This window comes from Lepidochelys kempii, chromosome 2, assembly GCF_965140265.1.
Source record: "Lepidochelys kempii isolate rLepKem1 chromosome 2, rLepKem1.hap2, whole genome shotgun sequence".
NCBI classification, from domain to species: Eukaryota; Metazoa; Chordata; order Testudines; family Cheloniidae; genus Lepidochelys; species Lepidochelys kempii.
Window position 1 is genome coordinate 22,890,927 of NC_133257.1, and position 20,371 is coordinate 22,911,297.

General features: G+C 47.2%; 1 protein-coding gene across 1 annotated transcript; it reads left to right on the forward strand.

Moving 5' to 3' along the window:
* Positions 1-3,041: 3,041 nt before the first annotated feature.
* C2H8orf76 (chromosome 2 C8orf76 homolog) lies at positions 3,042-18,363 on the forward strand. The gene is made up of 6 exons (XM_073330210.1): positions 3,042-3,587; positions 8,309-8,404; positions 9,107-9,250; positions 10,066-10,592; positions 12,224-12,356; positions 13,800-18,363. Exons 1-6 carry the CDS (start codon positions 3,474-3,476, stop codon positions 13,956-13,958), a joined length of 1,173 nt encoding a protein of 390 aa, XP_073186311.1. The 5' UTR covers positions 3,042-3,473; the 3' UTR covers positions 13,959-18,363.
* Positions 18,364-20,371: the final 2,008 nt, after the last annotated feature.

The window sequence follows — 20,371 nt, forward strand, 5'->3', positions numbered from 1 at the left end:
GGTTACACTTGAGTTTACAGAGTGACCACAAATGGGTTCCTGGTACTATCCAAGCTCAGAAGGGATCTTATTCTTATGCCATCATGCGCCCCTCCCCCAGGGTTACCATATTTCAACAATAAAAAAGAGGAGAGGGGGAAGAGCCCCACCCTAGCCCCACCCCCTTCCACTCCTTCCCATTTCCCACCCCCTGACTGCCCCCCTCAGAACTCCCAACCCCTCCTGGGACCCCTGCCCCTAACTTCCCCCCAGAAACCCACCCCCTACCTGAGCCTCCCTGTTCCTTGTCCCCTGACTGCCCCCTCCTGAGACCCTCCCCACCCAACTGCCCCCCTAGAACCCTACTCCCTACCTGTCCCCTGACTGTCCCAACCCTTATCCACACCCCTGCCCCCAGACAGACCCCTGGGACTCCCACGCCCCATCCAACCACTCCCCGCCCCCTGACAGGACCCCCAGAACTCCCAACCCATCTAACCCCCTCTGCTTCCTGTCCCCTGCCTGCCTGCCCTGACCCCTCTCCACACCCCCACCGCTTGACAGCTCCCCCAGAACTCCCGACCCATCCAACCCCCCCTGCTCCCTGCCTGCTCCGACCTCTCTCCACACCCCCGCCCCCTGACAGGACCCCCAGAACTCCTGACCCGTCTAACCCTCCCGTCTCCTGTCTGTTCCAACCCCTCTCCACACCCCTGCTCCCTGACAGCCCCCCCGACAGCCACAGAGCCCAAGCGCGGCGACGGGGGGAGCAGAGGTGTGCATTGGGGCTGCCGCCTGCATGCATCTGCTGCAGCCTGCAGGAGCCACACCCCCCACCCTCAATCAGAGGTCCGGGGCCCCTTGGGGGAGCCTCAAACAGGTTTCAGGGTGTCCACTAAGCAGGACCAGGGTAGACTCACTGGGTCTCAGGGTAGAAAGCTAAAGTCCTGCTGCATGGGGCTGAACCTTGGGGATCTGAGCCCTGCCACCAGGGGCTGAAGCCAAAACAACTTAGTTTCGTGGAAGCCCCTGTGGCATGGGGCTCCAGGCAATTGCACTGCTTGCTATCCCCTAATGGTGGCCCTGGCTTCTATAAGCAGAAAACCAGCTGTTGTGGCACAGGTGGACTGTGGAGTTTTTATAGCATGGGTGGGTGGGGGAGGCCCTCAGAAAGAGGTTTGAGAACCCCTGCACTAAGCTAAAGTTCCCTCCCTACCTGTGCACATGGTGATGCTTGGGCTCCTGATCATAGAAGATGAGGGTTGGAAGAGACCTCAGGAGGTCACCTAGTCTAACCCCCTGCACAAAGCAGGACCAACACCAATTAAATTATCCCAGCCAGGGCCTTAAATACCTCTAAGGATGCAGATTCCACTACCTCTGTAGGTAATCCATTTCAGTGCTTCACCATCCTCCTAGTGAAAGAGTGTTTCCTAATATCCAACTGTAACCCTTCTGCCTGTCAGAGTTGGCAGCAACAAGGGCCGGGTTCAGTATCTAGGGTTTCCATTCCAATAGCACAATGCAAAACCGGCTCGAGTCCCCACCCAGTGACCTGTGACAAATATATACCACCCCCGCTGGGCGCCTCTAAGAGGCAATACTTCCCCTCTCGCAAGCACATAGTCTGAGTGTAGCAAAAAGCCTTTTAATAACAGAGAGAAACAATGTGGCATTATGTTGGGGAAACACCACCAACAGGATTCATAACACAACCCATGAGCAAAAAAACCCAAAAAAACCCCACGCCAAGCAAATTGGGATGTGTCCTTTCCCTTTGGTTCTTGAATCCATCAACCCAAAATCACCCAAAGTCCCATGACCCAAAAGTCTCTGACCCTGGTTCAGCCCCAGAGTTCAAAAGTTTATCTGCAGAGTTTTACCTCCCAACCTGGGTGGAGATGGGGGGCGGGGGCATGTGTGTGTAAGGGGCACCTTTCATGGCCCAAAGCTGATTGTCCCACCTCTCCATGGGGCTTCACCCACCCACTTCCTGGATCCCAATAAGGCCCCCATGAGCTGCCCCAGGCACCCCACAAACTGCTCCACCATATGTCTTCAGGCTCCCCCGCTACTTAACACAACACTCAATGATTTCAGCTCTTAGTAAGTTTAGTTCTTTTGCAATTTTAGCTTGTAGTAATGGAGCCTCAGTGCTAGTGTAAAGTGAATTCAGCTTAACAGCCTGTAACTAGACTCCTAATAGAATCAAAATTAGCTCTGATAGTCCACAGTAGAGACAGTGTAATTAGCATGCAAGGCCCGCATCAGGGCCCCATGCCACCAAGTATTAATACCTATCCCCAGCCTCTCTCTCAATTCACACACAAATTCTCAATTTGGAACCCACGTCCCTTGCCTAGTGAGTGCTACTTAGTTGATGGCGAGTCCCTCCATCATGACAAAAGGCCAAGTGCAGTTCCACTGTCCTTGATTCCCAGAATCAGGGTAATAACAATTTATTCTTCCTGCCCCAATAACAGAGACACTGGGGATCCCACAGCAGCCCAAGTGACCATTTGGGCAGCTATGGCCTCATTCTAGGCAGGGTGGGTGTGCCTATGCAAATGAGATCAGCCCCTGAAATTCTTTTCCAGGACTTGCCACACCTCACCACCAGATGTCAGGGTGGCCTCATACTGACTCTGCTTACACAACCTAGACCTCCCCCAGCAACTTGAGACCATTGCTCCTGGTGCTGTCAGCTGCCACAACTGAGAACAGCCTAGCCAGTGCCGAATAGAGGGGAATAACCACGTCCCTCCATCTCCTGGCAATGCTCCTCCTGATCTTGGATACTGGTGGCTGGTGCTAATGCAAATATTAACTTTACGGGCAGGGGATAAATGAGAAAGTGGCGAGAAGCCCACGTGCCTCCGGGAGCAGCTCCTACCCTGCCTCTGACCTTTGCGTGGCCACAGCCTCGGACTACAGTTCCCAGCATGCAGTGGGGCATGGAAAGGCCTACAGTTCCCAGCACACAGAGCATTGCATGCTGGGAGTTCTGGTTTCCGCGTCTGACACCCCCGATTGGCAGAGGAAGGTGTGTTGCATGCCGGGAGCTACAGTCACCGGGCGGCCCTGGGGCGCAGTGCCTGACCCAATGCCCTCTGACTGCTCGGTTCCCACCAGCGTCTCGGCTCTTTCCCCTCCCAGTGGCAGGGCCGCCGCGGGCGCGCCTAGGCCGAACCCGAGACGGCTCCCGGAAGCACGGGGCGGCACTCTAGCTGCTGCCACTGCATCTCTATAGCCAGGGAGGGACTCTCTAGCCGCGTCCTCCTTGATTTTTGCTCAGTACCCCATCAGGGGAGACGCTCCGGGCGCGGGTCCGCGCTTCTCTATGGTCTCCGTGGGGGAGCACGCTAGCCGCTGCGCGGCACCGCCTTCTGGCTAGGCTCAGCCAGGGGACACTCTAGCCACGGCTTTATCTGTTCCCGCACGGGGGGCGCTCTAGCCGGGACTCTGTGGCCAGGGAGGCCGGTTGTGCTGGGGCGATGGAGCCGGCGCTGGGGTCCGAATTCGAGGATTCAGTGTTCGCGCGGAGCAGGGACAGGGGCCGGGGCGGCGGCGGCTGCGCGGCCTACAGCGCCAAGCGCTGCGAGCCTCGGGTGAGGGGCGGCGGCTCGCGGGAGCCCCCGGGGAGTGTCCTCTGCCCCCGGGCCGGGCCCACGGGGGGCTGGGCTGGGGGTCACCGTTGTATGGGCAGTGGGGGCTGGGCTGGGGATCACTGGGCTGGGGGTCACCGTTGTATGGGCAGTGGGGGCTGGGCTGGGGGTCACCGTTGTATGGGCAGTGGGGGCTGGGCTGGGAAACACTGGGCTGGGGGGGTCACCGTTGTATGGGCAGTGGGGGCTGGGCTGGGGGTCACCGTTGTATGGGCAGTGGGGGCTGGGCTGGGAAACACTGGGCTGGGGGGGTCACCGTTGTATGGGCAGTGGGGGCTGGGCTGGGGAACACTGGGCTGGGGGTCACCGTTGTATGGGCAGTGGGGGCTGGGCTGGGGAACACTGGGCTGGGGGTCACCGTTGTATGGGCAGTGGGGGCTGGGCTGGGGAACACTGGGCGGGGGGGGGCACCGTTGTATGGGCAGTGGGGGCTGGGCTGGGGAACACTGGGCTGGGGGGGGCACCGTTGTATGGGCAGTGGGGGCTGGGCTGGGGGTCACCGTTGTATGGGCAGTGGGGGCTGGGCTGGGAAACACTGGGCTGGGGGGGTCACCGTTGTATGGGCAGTGGGGGCTGGGCTGGGGATCACTGGGCTGGGGGTCACCGTTGTATGGGCAGTGGGGCTGGGCTGGGGAACACTGGGCTGGGGGGGGGCACCGTTGTATGGGCAGTGGGGGCTGGGCTGGGGAACACTGGGCTGGGGGGTCACCGTTGTATGGGCAGTGGGGGCTGGGCTGGGGAACACTGGGCTGGGGGTCACCGTTGTATGGGCAGTGGGGGCTGGGCTGGGGAACACTGGGCTGGGGGGGGCACCGTTGTATGGGCAGTGGGGGCTGGGCTGGGGAACACTGGGCTGGGGGGTCACCGTTGTATGGGCAGTGGGGGCTGGGCTGGGGAACACTGGGCTGGGGGGGGCACCGTTGTATGGGCAGTGGGGGCTGGGCTGGGGGTCACCGTTGTATGGGCAGTGGGGGCTGGGCTGGGAAACACTGGGCTGGGGGGGTCACCGTTGTATGGGCAGTGGGGGCTGGGCTGGGGATCACTGGGCTGGGGGTCACCGTTGTATGGGCAGTGGGGCTGGGCTGGGGAACACTGGGCTGGGGGGGGGCACCGTTGTATGGGCAGTGGGGGCTGGGCTGGGGAACACTGGGCTGGGGGGTCACCGTTGTATGGGCAGTGGGGGCTGGGCTGGGGAACACTGGGCTGGGGGGGTCACCGTTGTATGGGCAGTGGGGGCTTGGCTGGGGGTCACCGTTGTATGGGCAGTGGGGGCTGGGCTGGGAAACACTGGGCTGGGGGGGTCACCGTTGTATGGGCAGTGGGGGCTGGGCTGGGGAACACCGTTGTATGGGCAGTGGGGGCTGGGCTGGGAAACACTGGGCTGGGGGGGTCACCGTTGTATGGGCAGTGGGGGCTGGGCTGGGGAACACTGGGCTGGGGGTCACCGTTGTATGGGCAGTGGGGCTGGGCTGGGGAACACTGGGCTGGGGGGGGCACCGTTGTATGGGCAGTGGGGGCTGGGCTGGGGAACACTGGGCTGGGGGGGGCACCGTTGTATGGGCAGTGGGGGCTGGGCTGGGGAACACTGGGCTGGGGGGTCACCGTTGTATGGGCAGTGGGGGCTGGGCTGGGAAACACTGGGCTGGGGGGGTCACCGTTGTATGGGCAGTGGGGCTGGGCTGGGGAACACTGGGCTGGGGGGGGCACCGTTGTATGGGCAGTGGGGGCTGGGCTGGGGAACACTGGGCTGGGGGGGCACCGTTGTATGGGCAGTGGGGGCTGGGCTGGGGGGGGCACCGTTGTATGGGCAGTGGGGGCTGGGCTGGGGAACACTGGGCTGGGGGGTTACCGTTGTATGGGCAGTGGGGGCTGGGCTGGGGAACACTGTCGGGGGGCTGGGCTGGGAAACACTGGGCTGGGGGGGGGCACCATTGTATGGGCAGTGGGGGCTGGGCTGGGAAACACTGGGCTGGGGGTCACTGTTGTATGGGCAGTGGGGGGCTGGACTGGGGGGCACTGTTGTATGGGCAACAGGGGCTGGGCTGGGGAGCACTGTTAGGGGGTTGGCGAACACTGGGCTGTGGGGGCACCGTTGTATGGGCGGTGGGGGCTGGGCTGGGGGGGGCACTGTTGTACGGGCAGTTGGGGGCCATGTTATGGTTGCCACCTGTCTGGGGTTTATCCAGACAGTCAAGTTTTTGGCGTCTGGATACCATGTCAGGGTTGCCAGGTATCTGGTTTTTGACCGGAAAGTCCAGTTGAAAAAGGGACCTGGCAGTGTCCAGTCAGATGTACTGAGTGGACACCAACAGTCTGGTTACCACAGGGCAGGGGGAGGCACCAGATCATTAACCCGCACCAACTCCTACTCAGCAGAGGGAGCCCAGCTGGGGGGAGGGATGTGGAGATGTCCAATGAGCAACAGGATGGGGGTTTAGGGGAAGAGGCGGAGCAGGGCCTGCAGGGTCTGGTTAACAGCAATTAGAAAGGTGGCAGTCTTAAGGACTGTTGTACAGGCAGTGGGGGCTGGGCTGGGGAGCACTATTGGGGCGGTAACGTGTGTGGGGGCTGGGTCAGGTGAACTGTTGGGGGGGTTGGATTGAGGGACACTGTTGTATGGGTAGTGGGGGGGGGGCATTGTGGGAAGGGGCTGTGCCATGCCACTGTTGGGGGGTGGGGTTCTTGCAGTGCCAGATCTGTGCCTAGTCTAAGTGAGAGCAGAATGGGGCCTGCAGTGTTCACCCATGTGCATTAGACCTGTATCCATTTCTTAGATTGTAAACTCTTTGGGGCTGGGGCTTTTTGCGCTGTGTTCATACAGCACTTAGCACTCTGGGGTCCTGGTCCATGACTGAGGCTTCTATGGTAATACAAATAATAATCCATACAGTTTTTCACGGTGTCCAAATGGTAAAATGAGTGCTGACAGTAGATAGTCCACCTTGGCTTTGAGAGTTGTCTTTACAGTGTTTCTGAGTGTAGGTCATTTGTCTACTGTAACATAAATATATAGCAGCATGTACATTTAAAACACACACACTCCTCCAGCCTCCACCCACACTCTACCAAACCAAAACTCTCCATTTAACACATCCTGAGGAGAGGATGAGAGAGAGAATGAACCTCACATGGCAAATGTTAGTTATGGTGATTAAGGCACTACTGGAAGATGCTTAGATACTATGGTGATGAGGATGGTATAAGAATCTGTCAAATAGAATAGTCATGCTGCTGTGACACTTTAGAAGGGGGAGAACTTTGTGAAAACTTTTCAGCAGCATGTCTCTAATCTTTCTTTTAAAAAAAAGAAGAAGTGAAAATGACTGTGAATGCAACATTAAGATTGAGAAAACCAAGAATGTGAATCAGGAAATTGAAAAGTTTAGATTTCTACTCTATTTGTTGACTATACACTTCAGCCTGCCAGTACTTGGGTATGCTGTAAAACAATGGTTCTCAACAAGGAGTCTGGGGCCCCCTAGGGGGCTGCAAGCAGGTTTCAGGGGGGTCTGCCAAGCAGGGCCAGAATTAGACTCGTTGGGGCCTAGGGCAGAAAGGCAAAGACCCACTCTCTGGGGCTGAAGCCCCGAGGCCTGCCATCAGGGGCTGAAGCCTGAGGAATGTAGCTTTGTGGAGGCCCCTGTGATGTAGGGCCCCAAGTAACTGCCCTGCGTGCTATTCCCTAACGACGGCCCTGTTTTTTGTATGCAGCAAAGCGGTTGTTGTGGCACTAGTGGGCCATGGAGTTTTTATTGCATGTTGGGAGGGGGCCTCGGAAAGAAATAGGTTGAGAACTGCTGCTATAAAATACAGAGGCTGTGTAACCTACCTGAGATAAATTGCTGTTGAAACCTTAACTTCTTAATTTCCTTATTTTTTAGATGTCTGGTTCACAATCTTAACTTTATAGTACCATAAATGTTTGCATTTAATGCAGTATTATATTTACCCATTATGGTGAACTTGTTTGTGAACTTGGTGTGGTAGCTTCTAAATCAGGGGTGGGCAAATTTTTTGGCCTGAGGGCCACATCTGGGAATAGAAATTGTACGGTGGGCCATGAATGCTCACAAAATTGGGGTTGGGGTGCGGGAGGAGGTGAGGGCTCTGGTTGGGGGTGTGGGCTCTGGGGTGGTGCTGGGTGACCGGCTCTGCTCGCTGCCCCATCCACAGGCACCGCCCCTGCAGCTCCCATTGGAGCACCAGAGGGGGCCATTGGAGTGTGTAGGAGTCAGACCAGTGCCATGCCACGTCTTCCAGGAGCCGCATGGTGCGGCACCCAACCAAGCACCCCAGCTGGAGCACCGGAGCAGGGCCAAGCCGCGTGGTGCGGCCCCAGATCCAATGTCCCGGCTGGAGCACCAAAGCAGGGCAAGCTCCAGACCCCACTCCCCAGCGGGAGCTTGCGGGCTGGCTTAAAATGGCTCGCAGGCCATTTCTGGCCCCTAGGCCAAAGTTTGCTCACCCTGTTCTAAATATGATGGCTGCATTGGCCCTCATGCTGTCTCCCCACTTACAAATCTACTGCTGTGTAGTCTCATCCTGAAATACTGTACTCAGTCCTGACATTAGTAGTTTGTTGTTGTAAACTGCTTAATAGCCAAGTTAAAAATCATAACTTCAGTTTCCACAATACACTTGAATATTTTCCTTTGTGTTTACAGTGGTTTTGTGAGGAAGCAAACAGCAAGGACAATGTTGAAATTCTAACTGCCAAAAAATTCAGAGGGGATTTGGCATACAGACAACAAGAGTTTCAGGTATTTTTATGGTTCCAGTACTTTCTGTGAAACAGGGATATGAGTCAGGTTGAGATCTTGGATTATTGAAGCTTTCTGCATCAACAGCTTGAATGTTTGTCCTGTAGTTCTTAAAGGGAACCTCAAGTAGATAAAGCTCAAAACTTTAAATATAGCGGATTCCACCTAAAACCGACTAGGTCCAAATGAAAAATGGTTTCTGTGATCAAATACATTTTGTAAGGCTTGATTTATCGGCTGAGCTATTAGATTTCTACAGATGTTTTCTGATACTCAGACCTTCCTTGCTCTCTTTTAACCTTTTATTTTTTTCCCGAATGAGTACATGGTCCTTTCATGTGCTGAGCAAACCCCATTTACATCAGTGATAGTTGAGATTGTTCATCAACCTGAAGGATTGTGTTTAACACTTTTTATATTCATCTTCCTTATTAGTCTTTATACATAATAAAGAAGTTCACCATTTCTCTCCACACCCCCTCTAAAAAGCCAGCTCATGCCCAGTTTTTCAAAGTACTTGGCAGGTCACCTTAAACAAAATAGGTTGTTGATTTGATCTTCGAATTCCTATCCATTCAGATTATAGCTGTAATTGTGGTGCATATTTAAGTTATAGCTTTTGATCTTTTTCTTTTAGATCTGTTTAGTCCTATATCCTGTTGCTTTTCATTTTAACTTTTATTTTTGCAAACATCCTACTAGAAAGCACTGTATGAGTACTCAAGCTGCTTGCTGCTGTTACCTTCCAGTAACGTTGCAATGAGAAGAGATGTCCAAGAGGGCCAAGCTCGGTGTTTAGCTCACTTAGGAAGGCACAAGGAGGCTCTGGATATTGCAGAAAAACTGGTTAGTTAAGCAGTCCTTTCCCCCCACCCCCCGCAACACCTACACACCCACCCTACCATGATTAGTACTTTTTTTTTTTTATTAACACATAACTGTTTTCTGAAAAAATATCCTTCTCCTGTAAAATAACCCCTTTGTGTGAGCTCAGTGCAAGGAATGTTTGGTAAAGGGAGAGTGGTTGTCACTAATATATGTATTTGTTCTTTACAAATTAAAATGCTTTGCCACAAAAGTGTTGGTGGTAATCTTAGAGAGGAGTAGAATCTTGCTCTTCTGGCCAGGATTAATGTAATTAAGAAAGGGAGTAAATGAATAGTCCATACCTTTTCACCGTAAGTGGCATCCCCAATTTGAACACCCTCTTACTCCCAAGCATTCGCTACCAACTCCTCCCACACGCCTCCAAAAATCTTACCCCAAGCAGAGTTCTGTTCCTGTAAAAGGAGAAGTGCCAGAGACTTCATGAAGTCCACTAGGGATTTTGCTTTTGCTGTTTTATGTGGAAGACACTAAGATACTGTGTCGATGGGTGGCAGTATAAAATTATAAAAAAGATAAGTGGTGATAAAATTCAAGGATGATAATGTCAGATTGGGATAAGGCACCACTTAGGGGAGTGCATTCTTGAATCTGCTGTGGCTGATTGCACATCATTATATCAGATTATCTTTAAAATATTTAACAGAATTTGGAGAATTAATTTTGGAAATCATAAGTGGAGGGAGGGATTTGTGCATCACTGGAAAAAATATCCTCCTGAACAATGATGACTCTGTCCATTCTACTGTATTTAATCTGTCATAATTTGTTTCTAGAGAAATGGGGCAACTAACACAGATCATTTAACAACTGTCCTCAACCTGCAGTTTGCCATTTACTGTCGCCTGAAAAATATCAAGAAAAAGGTCACATGCCTACAGCAACTGATTTCCTTACATCCTTTTAACCCATGGAACTGGAAGCTACTTGCTGAGGCTTATATGTACTTTTTACAGACTCTGCCTCCATCATTCATTTCAGAAACAAAACTTGTTCAATGCAAAGATTGTAGTGCAAATGACCAAGTTTTCCAAACCTCACCAGGACTGTTTGGAAAAGAAATGAACCTTCAATGTCACAAAACGCATAGCGGGGGAGAAGACGTTTGGTCAACACTTTCTACAAAAACAATCAGAGACAGCTCAGTATCTTACAGCGATAACCACATGGTAGAGGGATCCCTCCATATCACAGAAGAATGTGAAACACGGGACAAAATGAAACATGCTACCTTTGAGTTCTGGGGACAGGAAGCATTGAAAGATGTTTGGATAAAGGCATGTGCTTCCTTTGTTAGAACAAGGTAACTAAATATATAACTAAAGGGAAAACCTTAACTACCCTTAGTCCAAAAAGATTTTATTTTAAAAATGTAGTATTCCTAAACCTTAATATCAAAATTTGACATTGTCAATTTAAATATTTCCCTCATTGTTGCAAACACACACACAAACATACTACTGCAAGAGCACCAGAAAATAAAACTGACCAGTCTGATTTCACTGTGCAATCTGAGTTGAATGCAAAAAGCAATCCACTCTTGTGAATGGATGAAATGTAAATTAATTCAATTTTTTAAATTCTTTGCCTTAATACCCTAAAGTGGTAATATATATTCTCAATGGTCTTTTTAAAAATGATTTTACATGGAAAGCTTCCCATACTTACACTACTAATACTGTGCTATTTCCGTTGTCGTGCTGCTTTTAGTTTTGGAATTCATGGTACAGCAACAACTTGAGCAATGGAGAGGGATAGCTGACTTCCTTCCTGGTTATACAGCCTGTCTTATTTGCTTGCAGCTTAGATAGCTCAGAGAAAAATGAATTATTTTTATAATTCACCAGGTTCCACAATGGATGAAGTTGAAAAATAAATTTAATTCTGTGACAGTTGGCTGAAGAGAAAACAATGAATTGCATAACTGTTTCTCTTCCCCCTTTCTTCCCAACCAAAAACATAATCTTTGACAAAAATTATTAGAAATGAGCTCTTATGAATTTCTGTCCTTGCCTCTAAGAAATCCAAGATTTTCATAAGTCATTGAATATGTTAAAATCATCCTGTGGAATTTTAAAATGTTTAGTGTACACCTCAGAACAGGTGAGGTATAACTGTCCCTCAAAAAGGGGGGAGAGAGGTTCCTATGAATTTCACCCCTCAGCGAATAAGGTTCTGTACTAAAACTGTGGGTGAGGTGTAATATCTTTATTGGACTAACTTCTGCTGGTGAAAGAGCTTGTCTATAAATGCACTAAAAGCATCATGTTGAGGCTTGCAGCACTTCCTCTGAAATGGGTACAGTTCTAAAAGATTTTAGAGCCACGTCTGAGGACTAGTTTGTGTGGAGATGAGTATGAACTTACGAGATTCTTTAGAATCCTAGAATATCAGGGTTGGAAGGGACCTTAGGAGGTCATCTAGTCCAACCCCCTGCTTAAAGCAGGACCAATCCCCAATTTTTGCCCCACATCCCTAAATTGCCCCCTCAAGGATTGAACTCACAAGCCTGGGTTTAGCAGGCCAATGATCAATCCATTGAGCTATCCCTCCCCCGCAATCTAAGGTGCCTTTTTGCCTTAAAACTGAAGTTTCTCTCTCTCCTGTTTACAATGATAGTCATCTCTATATGCGGCAAGATGCTGCTTTCTTGTTAAGTCTGAAATCAGATATTGAGCATAGGATGAACGCTGAAGCTGGGTATCCCATATCAAACCATGGTGTATCTCATATCACAGTGCTGAGTATAATATAACCTGCACAGATGTGTACAGATTTCTCCTCTTTCTCCACTTCCCTGGTTAAAAATCCCAAGAAAAAACGTTTGTTTTAAAACAATACTTAAAAAGACTTGATTTCATGTTGTCTAATATTTTTACAGTCAGCACTCCTCTGAATTGGCTGCATATTTTCACTGAGACTTTCTACTTTCAGGCTTTTACTTCAGATTACACAGTTGCAACAGTCATCCTTTGCTCTGGAGAAGAATTTAAAGGCTCAGCAGGAAACTGAAGACAAAGTAAAAGGTTTTGGTTTAAAGGAAGAATCCTTGCTATTGATTACTGAGGTGAGTGTACCATTTCATTGTGAAACAAGAGTTCATAGACACTGTCTTATATTGATCCACTTAGTTTGCAGAGATTTGTCTATTGGAAATGTTCCTGGGGAAGGGGCATTATGTAAGCACCGACTCTTCAGACTTACATTTGTAGGTACTTTGAAGAGGTGCCTGTTGTTTTGGGGTATTCTGTTATTACCTGATTGTTTTTGCTTTGATTAGGACACAGTTTCATTTTAAGAAAAATGTGTCCAGGAGAGAAAATTATAAACATACAACAAACTGAGAACACATGGAGTCTTATTAAACACTCCAGTTTCTTATTAGTTTTCCAGAAAACCAAACTGAAACTTCCTTGCAATAATTATTTTAACAGTATTAATTTTTGTCGTCTTATTCTGTGTACTAGGTTCTATACTAGTTTTAGATGGTGCCATAAGAGTGGGAATATATTCCATGTCTGAGTTCATAGAGATTACAAACATGCAGCCTCAAAGATGGATTTTGAGGTGTTGAGTTCATGACACATAGGCATCTATATACTTTGAACTCAAGGAGAATCTCCTTTTGCTGTCACTAGTAGGGCTTTATACTTTTTATTTAATCAGCCACTAAAAGGCAAGTCCATTGCAAGCTGACACTTTAGAGCAGGACTGATTCCATCCATTAGAGGGCAGTAGTATGCAGATTATCTAGTACATTACAAAGAAATATGGGAAAGGAAATGACTCCCTTCTTGTGCATTTGTTGGTATAATGCCTGCCTTCCTGGGAAATCAAAATGCTGCTGCTGCTGCCGTGTGTGAATTACTTGAATTTATATTTGGCATTGAGGTTTCTCACTTTCATCCTGTGAGCAAAAACCCCAACATCAGAGCACAGCCAAGACCAACTGAGAGGAGTTTTGCAGCTATGTCACATGGGCCTTCAGTGTCCCATTCTTGTTGCACAATGCAGTAGGTGAACAGTTTGACCATGTGCTGGAAATTTTAGCTCGGTTGTATTATTAGTGTTCCTAGATGTAAGTGTATGTTTATTTATTGTAGACCAGTGGTTCTCAAAGCCGTTCCGCTGCTTGTTCAGGGAAAGCCCCTGGCTCGTCGGACCGGTTTGTTTACCTGCTGCGTCCGCGGGTTTGGCCGATCGTGGCTCCCGCTAGCCACGGTTCGCCGCTCCAGGCCAATGGGGGCAACGGGAAGCAGCACGGGCCAAGGGACATGCTGGCCACCCTTCCTGCAGCCCCATTGGCCTGGAGCGGTGAACCGTGGCCAATGGGAGCCACAATTGGCCAAACCTGCGGACGAGGCAGGTAAACAAACCGGTCCGGCATGCCAGGGGCTTTTCCTGAACAAGCTGCAGACTGGCTTTGAGAACCACTGCTGTAAACTGTATTATTTTCCCTGCTGTTAATTTTTCAGGGTTTTTTTCTTCCCCCTTTTTATTTCACCTGCAGGTTATGGGAGAGGATCTCATTCCAGAAAAACTGAAAGAGGGTGTTCAGGGAGAGATAAAATCTGTAGGCCCTTCAGCCCTGACATCCTTGGTAACTACATCAGCTATAGAATTTGAAGGCAAATGGTTCAAAAAGCTCCAAGACATTTTGTCATTTTGAGAGACAATTCTGCCCAGATATATGTATTCCATCATAAGTAACTTACAGGCTATTGTATTTATTTTTTTTATCCTCTCTACCTCTAATGATGATGGAATAACTTATGGAATAAAGTTCATATTTCTTTATTTTTAAAGTAACGTGATTGTATATCTTTTAAAAGCATATATTGGCTGCATTTATAATCATCAGTCTCCTTGCATACTTGTAGGCTTTTTCTTTCTGTGCTACAACATTTCCAATAGAAGTGACAGATCTGGTTTAAAACTGGGCCACAGCAAGGTACATTCTCAGCCTTCAAAGGCATATTGCAACACAAACATCACAAAGTTTACTTCTTGGGCACACCTCACCTATGATTTCTTTGCAGCTCTGATGTCCTTAGGGGAGTCTCACCACAATATCTAGCCTGAAATTTCTTCAGTATTTGGTTTTATCTTGCTATATTTAGAGCTGTAGAATTAGCAGTTTCTTATTGTAAAATCTGGTGGGTGTGTTTTTAAAATTAGTATTTCTTTATAAGTAGAGATATTTCTACTATTCAAATTCAGATAGCTGAGAACCTTAATATATTAAGTTGTATTCAGAACATTTTCAATAAGGAGCAACTCTCTATGACTTTCTAAAAATGTAATGCTAATATGTCCCTTCTAGTCTGCACAGGGAGTCTCTCTTCAAGACTAATGGGTTCTCTGTGCAAGTGTAGAACTCACTATACATCCTCACTTTTGCTTGTGCAGAGGGCTCAGAGTAATAAGTTTCTGAGGCTATACATACTGGAGAGAACTTAGTCCGATTGTACTCTTTGTGAAATTGTGCAAGAGAAAAATGCATTGTTGATCGTACTGCAAACCAGTTCTCTCATCTGTACAGATTTTTCATGTTAAACCGTCAATTTATAATGAATCCAGACACCTGTTTGCTGTACATTTAAAAGCAGTGAAATTACATGGTTTGGACTTGTTCTGTGCTTTGGAAAAGGCAGAGATCTTTGTTTGGTTTTCTCTGTTCAGTATCATTTGCATTCCAGGCAACCAAGGTGTGCTCTTAATTTTTAAAAAAAAATTATTCCCTATTCCTCTTCAAACATGAAATGTATTCTGTTCTCATTAATTTTTCATTAACTGTTACCAAATCAAAATATACTCTTTCAGCATGATTTTGTTTTCTTGGGGATTTTCCTTATCTTGTGCTTGCCTTTCTTTTCAGTGTACTAAAGAATGCTGAAGCTTTTAAAAACAAATACACTGGACTGTAATTCCCCCACTCAAAGCCACACCTCTCTGCTAATTTGAAATGGAGTTTAAAACAATTATTCAGCATTGTTATGTAATGCTCAGTAATCATTTGTGTTCAGTAAAAGTTAAGTATCGGGCTTCTCCAGGGGGAAAAAAAAATTGCCTCCCTGTCATATCAAATTATTTATGGTGGTTTTGTAACTTAATGTTAAACCACATCCTGGACAGCTTGTTATGGAAGGTAGTTGTTTGGCAAGTATACTTAAATATAACCAAGTATTCCTTTTAGTCATGTGTGTTCTTTACTTTTAGAACACTTTACTGGGCTCTTTTAAAGACGACACTGAATAAACTGATGCTTACATACAACTATATGTACTTCCTAGACTGTCAGTTTCTACTTTTGGATAGGAAGATTTATGGAAAGCTAGTTATAATGGTTCTAAAGTGATTGTTGCATGGGAGCACACTAACTATATGCTATTTAATACTGTTAATAAGCATTTGAATGCAGTAATTCTAGTTTATGGCAGACATAACCAGCTGTTCACTGCCACAGTTAGCAGAGTTGGAGTGGAGTCTCATGGTGGTGTTTACATGAGCCTTTCTCCTCAAGCAAATGTAAGTGGTGTGTCAGTATCTTTCTCGGGCTTTGCTGAAAGTTGGGACACTTCTGCAGCTGCTTGTAATTACATGTGCTGTTGATCATTGGCCAGTTTAGCTTGTGGGAGCCTGTTTAGGATTTTTTGCTTAATTTTTTGCTGAAATTGTGAACTACTTTCCATCAGAACAGAAATGACATTCACTTGACATTCAAGCTCAGCCCTTACGTAAATTAATGTGAGCTGCACCCATTAATGCCAGGGCTGAATTTGACCCTTATACTCTATCCAAAGTGGACCTCCCACATTATTATCCGTTTGTCTCCAATCTACACTTCCTCTAAAGTTTTGGAGAACTCAGCTGCACAAAGTATCCCCCACTACCGTATTGGATCAATTTCATATAGTTTAATATTTGCACAGCACTGAGACTGCTTTTGTATATTTCATTGGGCTATGAATGACTAGGTCAAATCTCAAGAGTTGGCTTTATTCTGAGGAACTATCAGTTGCTTAGGTCTCTAAAATATTAGGACCAGCAAAATGTTTTGTGATAGATGATTTGTATAACGGGCTGGTTGGTAGCAGTTGCTTTTTTTTGAAAACTCTAGAGCTGGTGCTAGGATAGCTATGCTTTTTATTATTACTGGCTGGCTGTTTTAGCCAGTGGGCACTATTGTTGGTGGATCATCTTGAGACGCGTCTTGGGAACTTGCAGCACACCATTAAATTGGCTTGAAATTTTATGCCAGTGAATTCCTCATCAAAGAAGAAGCTATATCCCTGGTGTTCAGCTTTAAAAATTTAACTAAAGCACAATGCAAGTCATAATGTCACCTTGCTGCAATTTGGCATGAACAGATGACTGAATAGGTAAATCGTCCACCTGGTAGTGAAACTCTACGCTACAAAATATTTTTAAAGGACCAAAATATGAGTCCTCTGATTAAATGTACTGGCTAGTCAGCAGCTCCCTTTATCACAGTGCTCCCATTTAAAAAGGGTCTTTTATGGAACGTAACCATAAATGTTTACTGGCAAGTTGCAAGTTTGTGTGATATTCTAGTCCTGTGGCCATCATTATTAACAATCCACTCTCCTGGTTAGCTGTGCACAGCCTATGATTCTGCAAGCCTATGATTCCCCAAGCTATGATTTCACAGTAACAAGGAAAATTGTTTATCAGTTTGGTTACCAGGAAAAGCTCCCAAACCACGCTCCAGCTCTTCAGAAAATCCTGTAAATATACAGGCCTTACAAAGGGTGAAGTAAGTTCTAGAGTAGAAGGACCTCTATTGTGTACCCCCTATAACCAGCCTCCGGCTGTCTCAGCAGATTTCTACTGTACCAAAAAAGATATGCAGGACCCAAGTCAGTAAAAAATTAACTTATAAAACTTTCTACTTTGAGTTGGAACTGGAACTAAATGTAAAGCCACTACGAGCTTTAGAGACCTAAGCCTAGAGTGTCCACTGGTTGGGCTAGGGCTTGTCTTCTAATAAGTATTTACGCAGTCCCTAGTGCTGACTGGGTCTTTTAGGTAATATAAATACCAGAGGACAGGTGCAATAAGCTCTCTCTGGCAACTGCATTTACACTAACTGAATTACAAAGCTGGCACTATCAAAATATTTTATTGACCCCTTTGGCACATCCCTATTAAAAATATGAACAGAATACATTAGCACCCCAAGTAGGCCAATAGGCTGTATGGGTTTAATCGATGTCAGTGGAAATAAAATTAATTTTTCTTTTAGTTTTGTTATGACTATATAGAAACAAGTTATGCTATTGGAAAAGATAGTAGAAGGTGCACAAGTTAAGAGGAAAGGAATAAGCAAAACATTGCTCACAAAGGGAATTTAATGGAGGTCTCTGAAATCTGTTTTACAAAGAGAATAGGTCATGGTTGTCCTGATGGCTACTCGTAGATAACAGAACAAGGTGTTAATGAAAATCAAATAAAAACAGATGCCACAAAATGCTTTTGCAATTTTATTCAGTGGCTTATCAACACAATTCTGTGCTCTAGTCATTATCATAGATGTTAGTGGTGGAAAAGGCCAAGATGGTTAGAGACCATCCTCCTGCTAGTGCAGGACTGTTCCCTGCAGTACATTTTCTAGTGTTTTGTCCATTTTACTAGGTAAGAAGGGGCTTCCCGGCGGAGATTGTTCTACAACCTCAGACAACTCATTGTCAGGAAAATTTTCTGATCACTCCCTTTCCTTGCACCACCTCAAACAATTCCATTTTTTCCTTGTTTATAATCTGCAAATGCTTGAAGATCTTACTGCAAAAATCTATTGCCTAGTGTTACTTCTGGGGGAATTCTGCACTTCTGGTGCATGCACAGAATTAATGTCCTCCGTAGATTTTTTTTTTTTTTCTCCCCAGAAAATAGATTCTGCTAGAGACACTGCAGTTACACCTTTTGCCCACCAGTAGCTGCTGTGGCGCCAGAAGTGAGGGCAGCTGGCTCTGGACTGGAGCAGCCAGCCTCAGAGAGGGAGAAGGAGAGGCTGTGTTCCTCACAGCACTCTGCCTACGGGGTCAGGTGAGGGGACACGGGATATTGGGGGGGGAATAGGCACATGGGTCTGCTGGGGGGTTCAGAGGGGCTAGTGGGGGGGACAGATTGGGGAAGGGGCACAGGAGCTAGTGGGCTAACAGCATTGAGCCAGTAGCTGAATGGGAGTTGGGATGCAGGGCCTCATGAGAATGTGTAAGTGGGGATGCAGGGCATTATGGGGACAGGATGGAGGGGAGTGGCTGAGAGGTGGTGCAGGGGTGAGGAGGGATGCAGGGACATATGGATACAGGGCAGATGTGCCTGAATGGGAAAGGCTGGGGGTCAGTCAGGGTCTGCATGGGGGAGGCTCCCCAACTCCCTAACAATCTCTCCCTCCCTTCCCCCACCCCCAAAAAACAAACAGAAAACTTTCCATACTTCTCCCACCTGCACTCAACAACTTTCCGGGTTCACTCCCAGGCTCCTGCCCAGCAATTACTTCCCTCCCCCTCAGCTCCTCCATTACCCCTGACTCCCCACAAGCCTTTGCACTGCTTCTGAGGGATGCAGGAAAGTCTGTATTGTAGTATAAATGAATTATTACTCAAAGTTCTGTATTCATATGCCTAGTAAGGAATCTATTTGTCAAAAAACATTTCCTGAATCTTTTGTTGTCTGTACTGTTAGACATACTTGTGACAGGTATTTTAAAATAAATTACCAAAATAATTGAAACCGGCATGATTATATTGTTATTTTGACTAATAAAATATGCAGAATTTTAAAAAAAATTTTGCACAGATTTCCCCCAGGATTTACTAGTGTTCTGGTGTACATAAAGAGTTAAATAAAGGACATTCTATGTATGTCGACTGAATTTCCTTATGATTGTTTTATGCCTCCCTCACAGTTATGGAAACTTCCTCATTTCTAAGGATCCTTTCAAATATAGGATATGCCATTTTGGGGCATGATCTCTAGCGGTGCTTAACACCTGTACTGGCCATTGACTTTAATCAGAGATACAGACACACAGCACCTCTGAGGAGCAGACCCTTTTGTTTTCAAAACTCTGACTGCCAATTGCTGTCTATTTCATTATCTTCTCACTTAACCAAATGACCACTGGGAGGATTTCAAAGATTCATGCACTTATAACAGATTCATCCTCTAGGATGAACTGAGCCCTTTAAGCCTACTATCTGTAAGGTGTGTGATTGATAAGACTTTGCTTTCAGACTGTTCATCTCCTTTACTGCACACCATTTTCCAGTCCGAATCTATGCAAATATTTTCAAGGTAAAATTGTCCTCTAGAAATGGGAGTCTCTCCTAAATGGGAGGCTTCAGTTTCCAGTTGTGTAACTAACTGTGATGAGAGAATAGGTGGTACTGGGCTAATGGGTTAGAACGCTTTTCACATATAGGTTAATGGACTAAAGCTAGCTGAAGGTGATAGTAACTGAAAGTTGTTACCATCTACTGGCTTCTGGTGACCTGTGTAACATAAACTGGTGGTCTCAATCTAATTCATAGTTGACAGGTGTGACACTCTACCTCAGGGGAACACCCTGTACCGCCATGTTCATCCTTATAATATGATTATGTGGTATCTGATGCAAAATTTGTCATGTCAGGTGTCTTTGGAAGGCTCATGATGCACTGAGCATTGTTGTTGTAGTTTAATATTATAGGTTGCAATTTCATGTGTAAAGTTATGAGGCTGAAAATGTGTCCTCATGGCTTAAAACAAGCCCAGGCAAAACTCTCCAGGAGCAGAGGGGCAGTTCACACCTCATCAGGGTATGTATGGGACAAACCCAGCCCAGCCTCTCAGGAACAAAGGACACTGGTTTAGGCAGCAACAAAGGATTTGTTGGAATCTCAAATGAGTCACCCCCCTTCCCTTGGTCAGTTTGGGACTACGGATGAGGTAATGCTCACCTGACTCTGAAGGGGGGGGCAAAGCCAAGAGGGAAGAAAGAACATGATAAAGGAGAGATGTTTGCCATGCTCTTCCTCTCTCTTCCACCTCCATCTACAGACATCACCACCAAGCAAC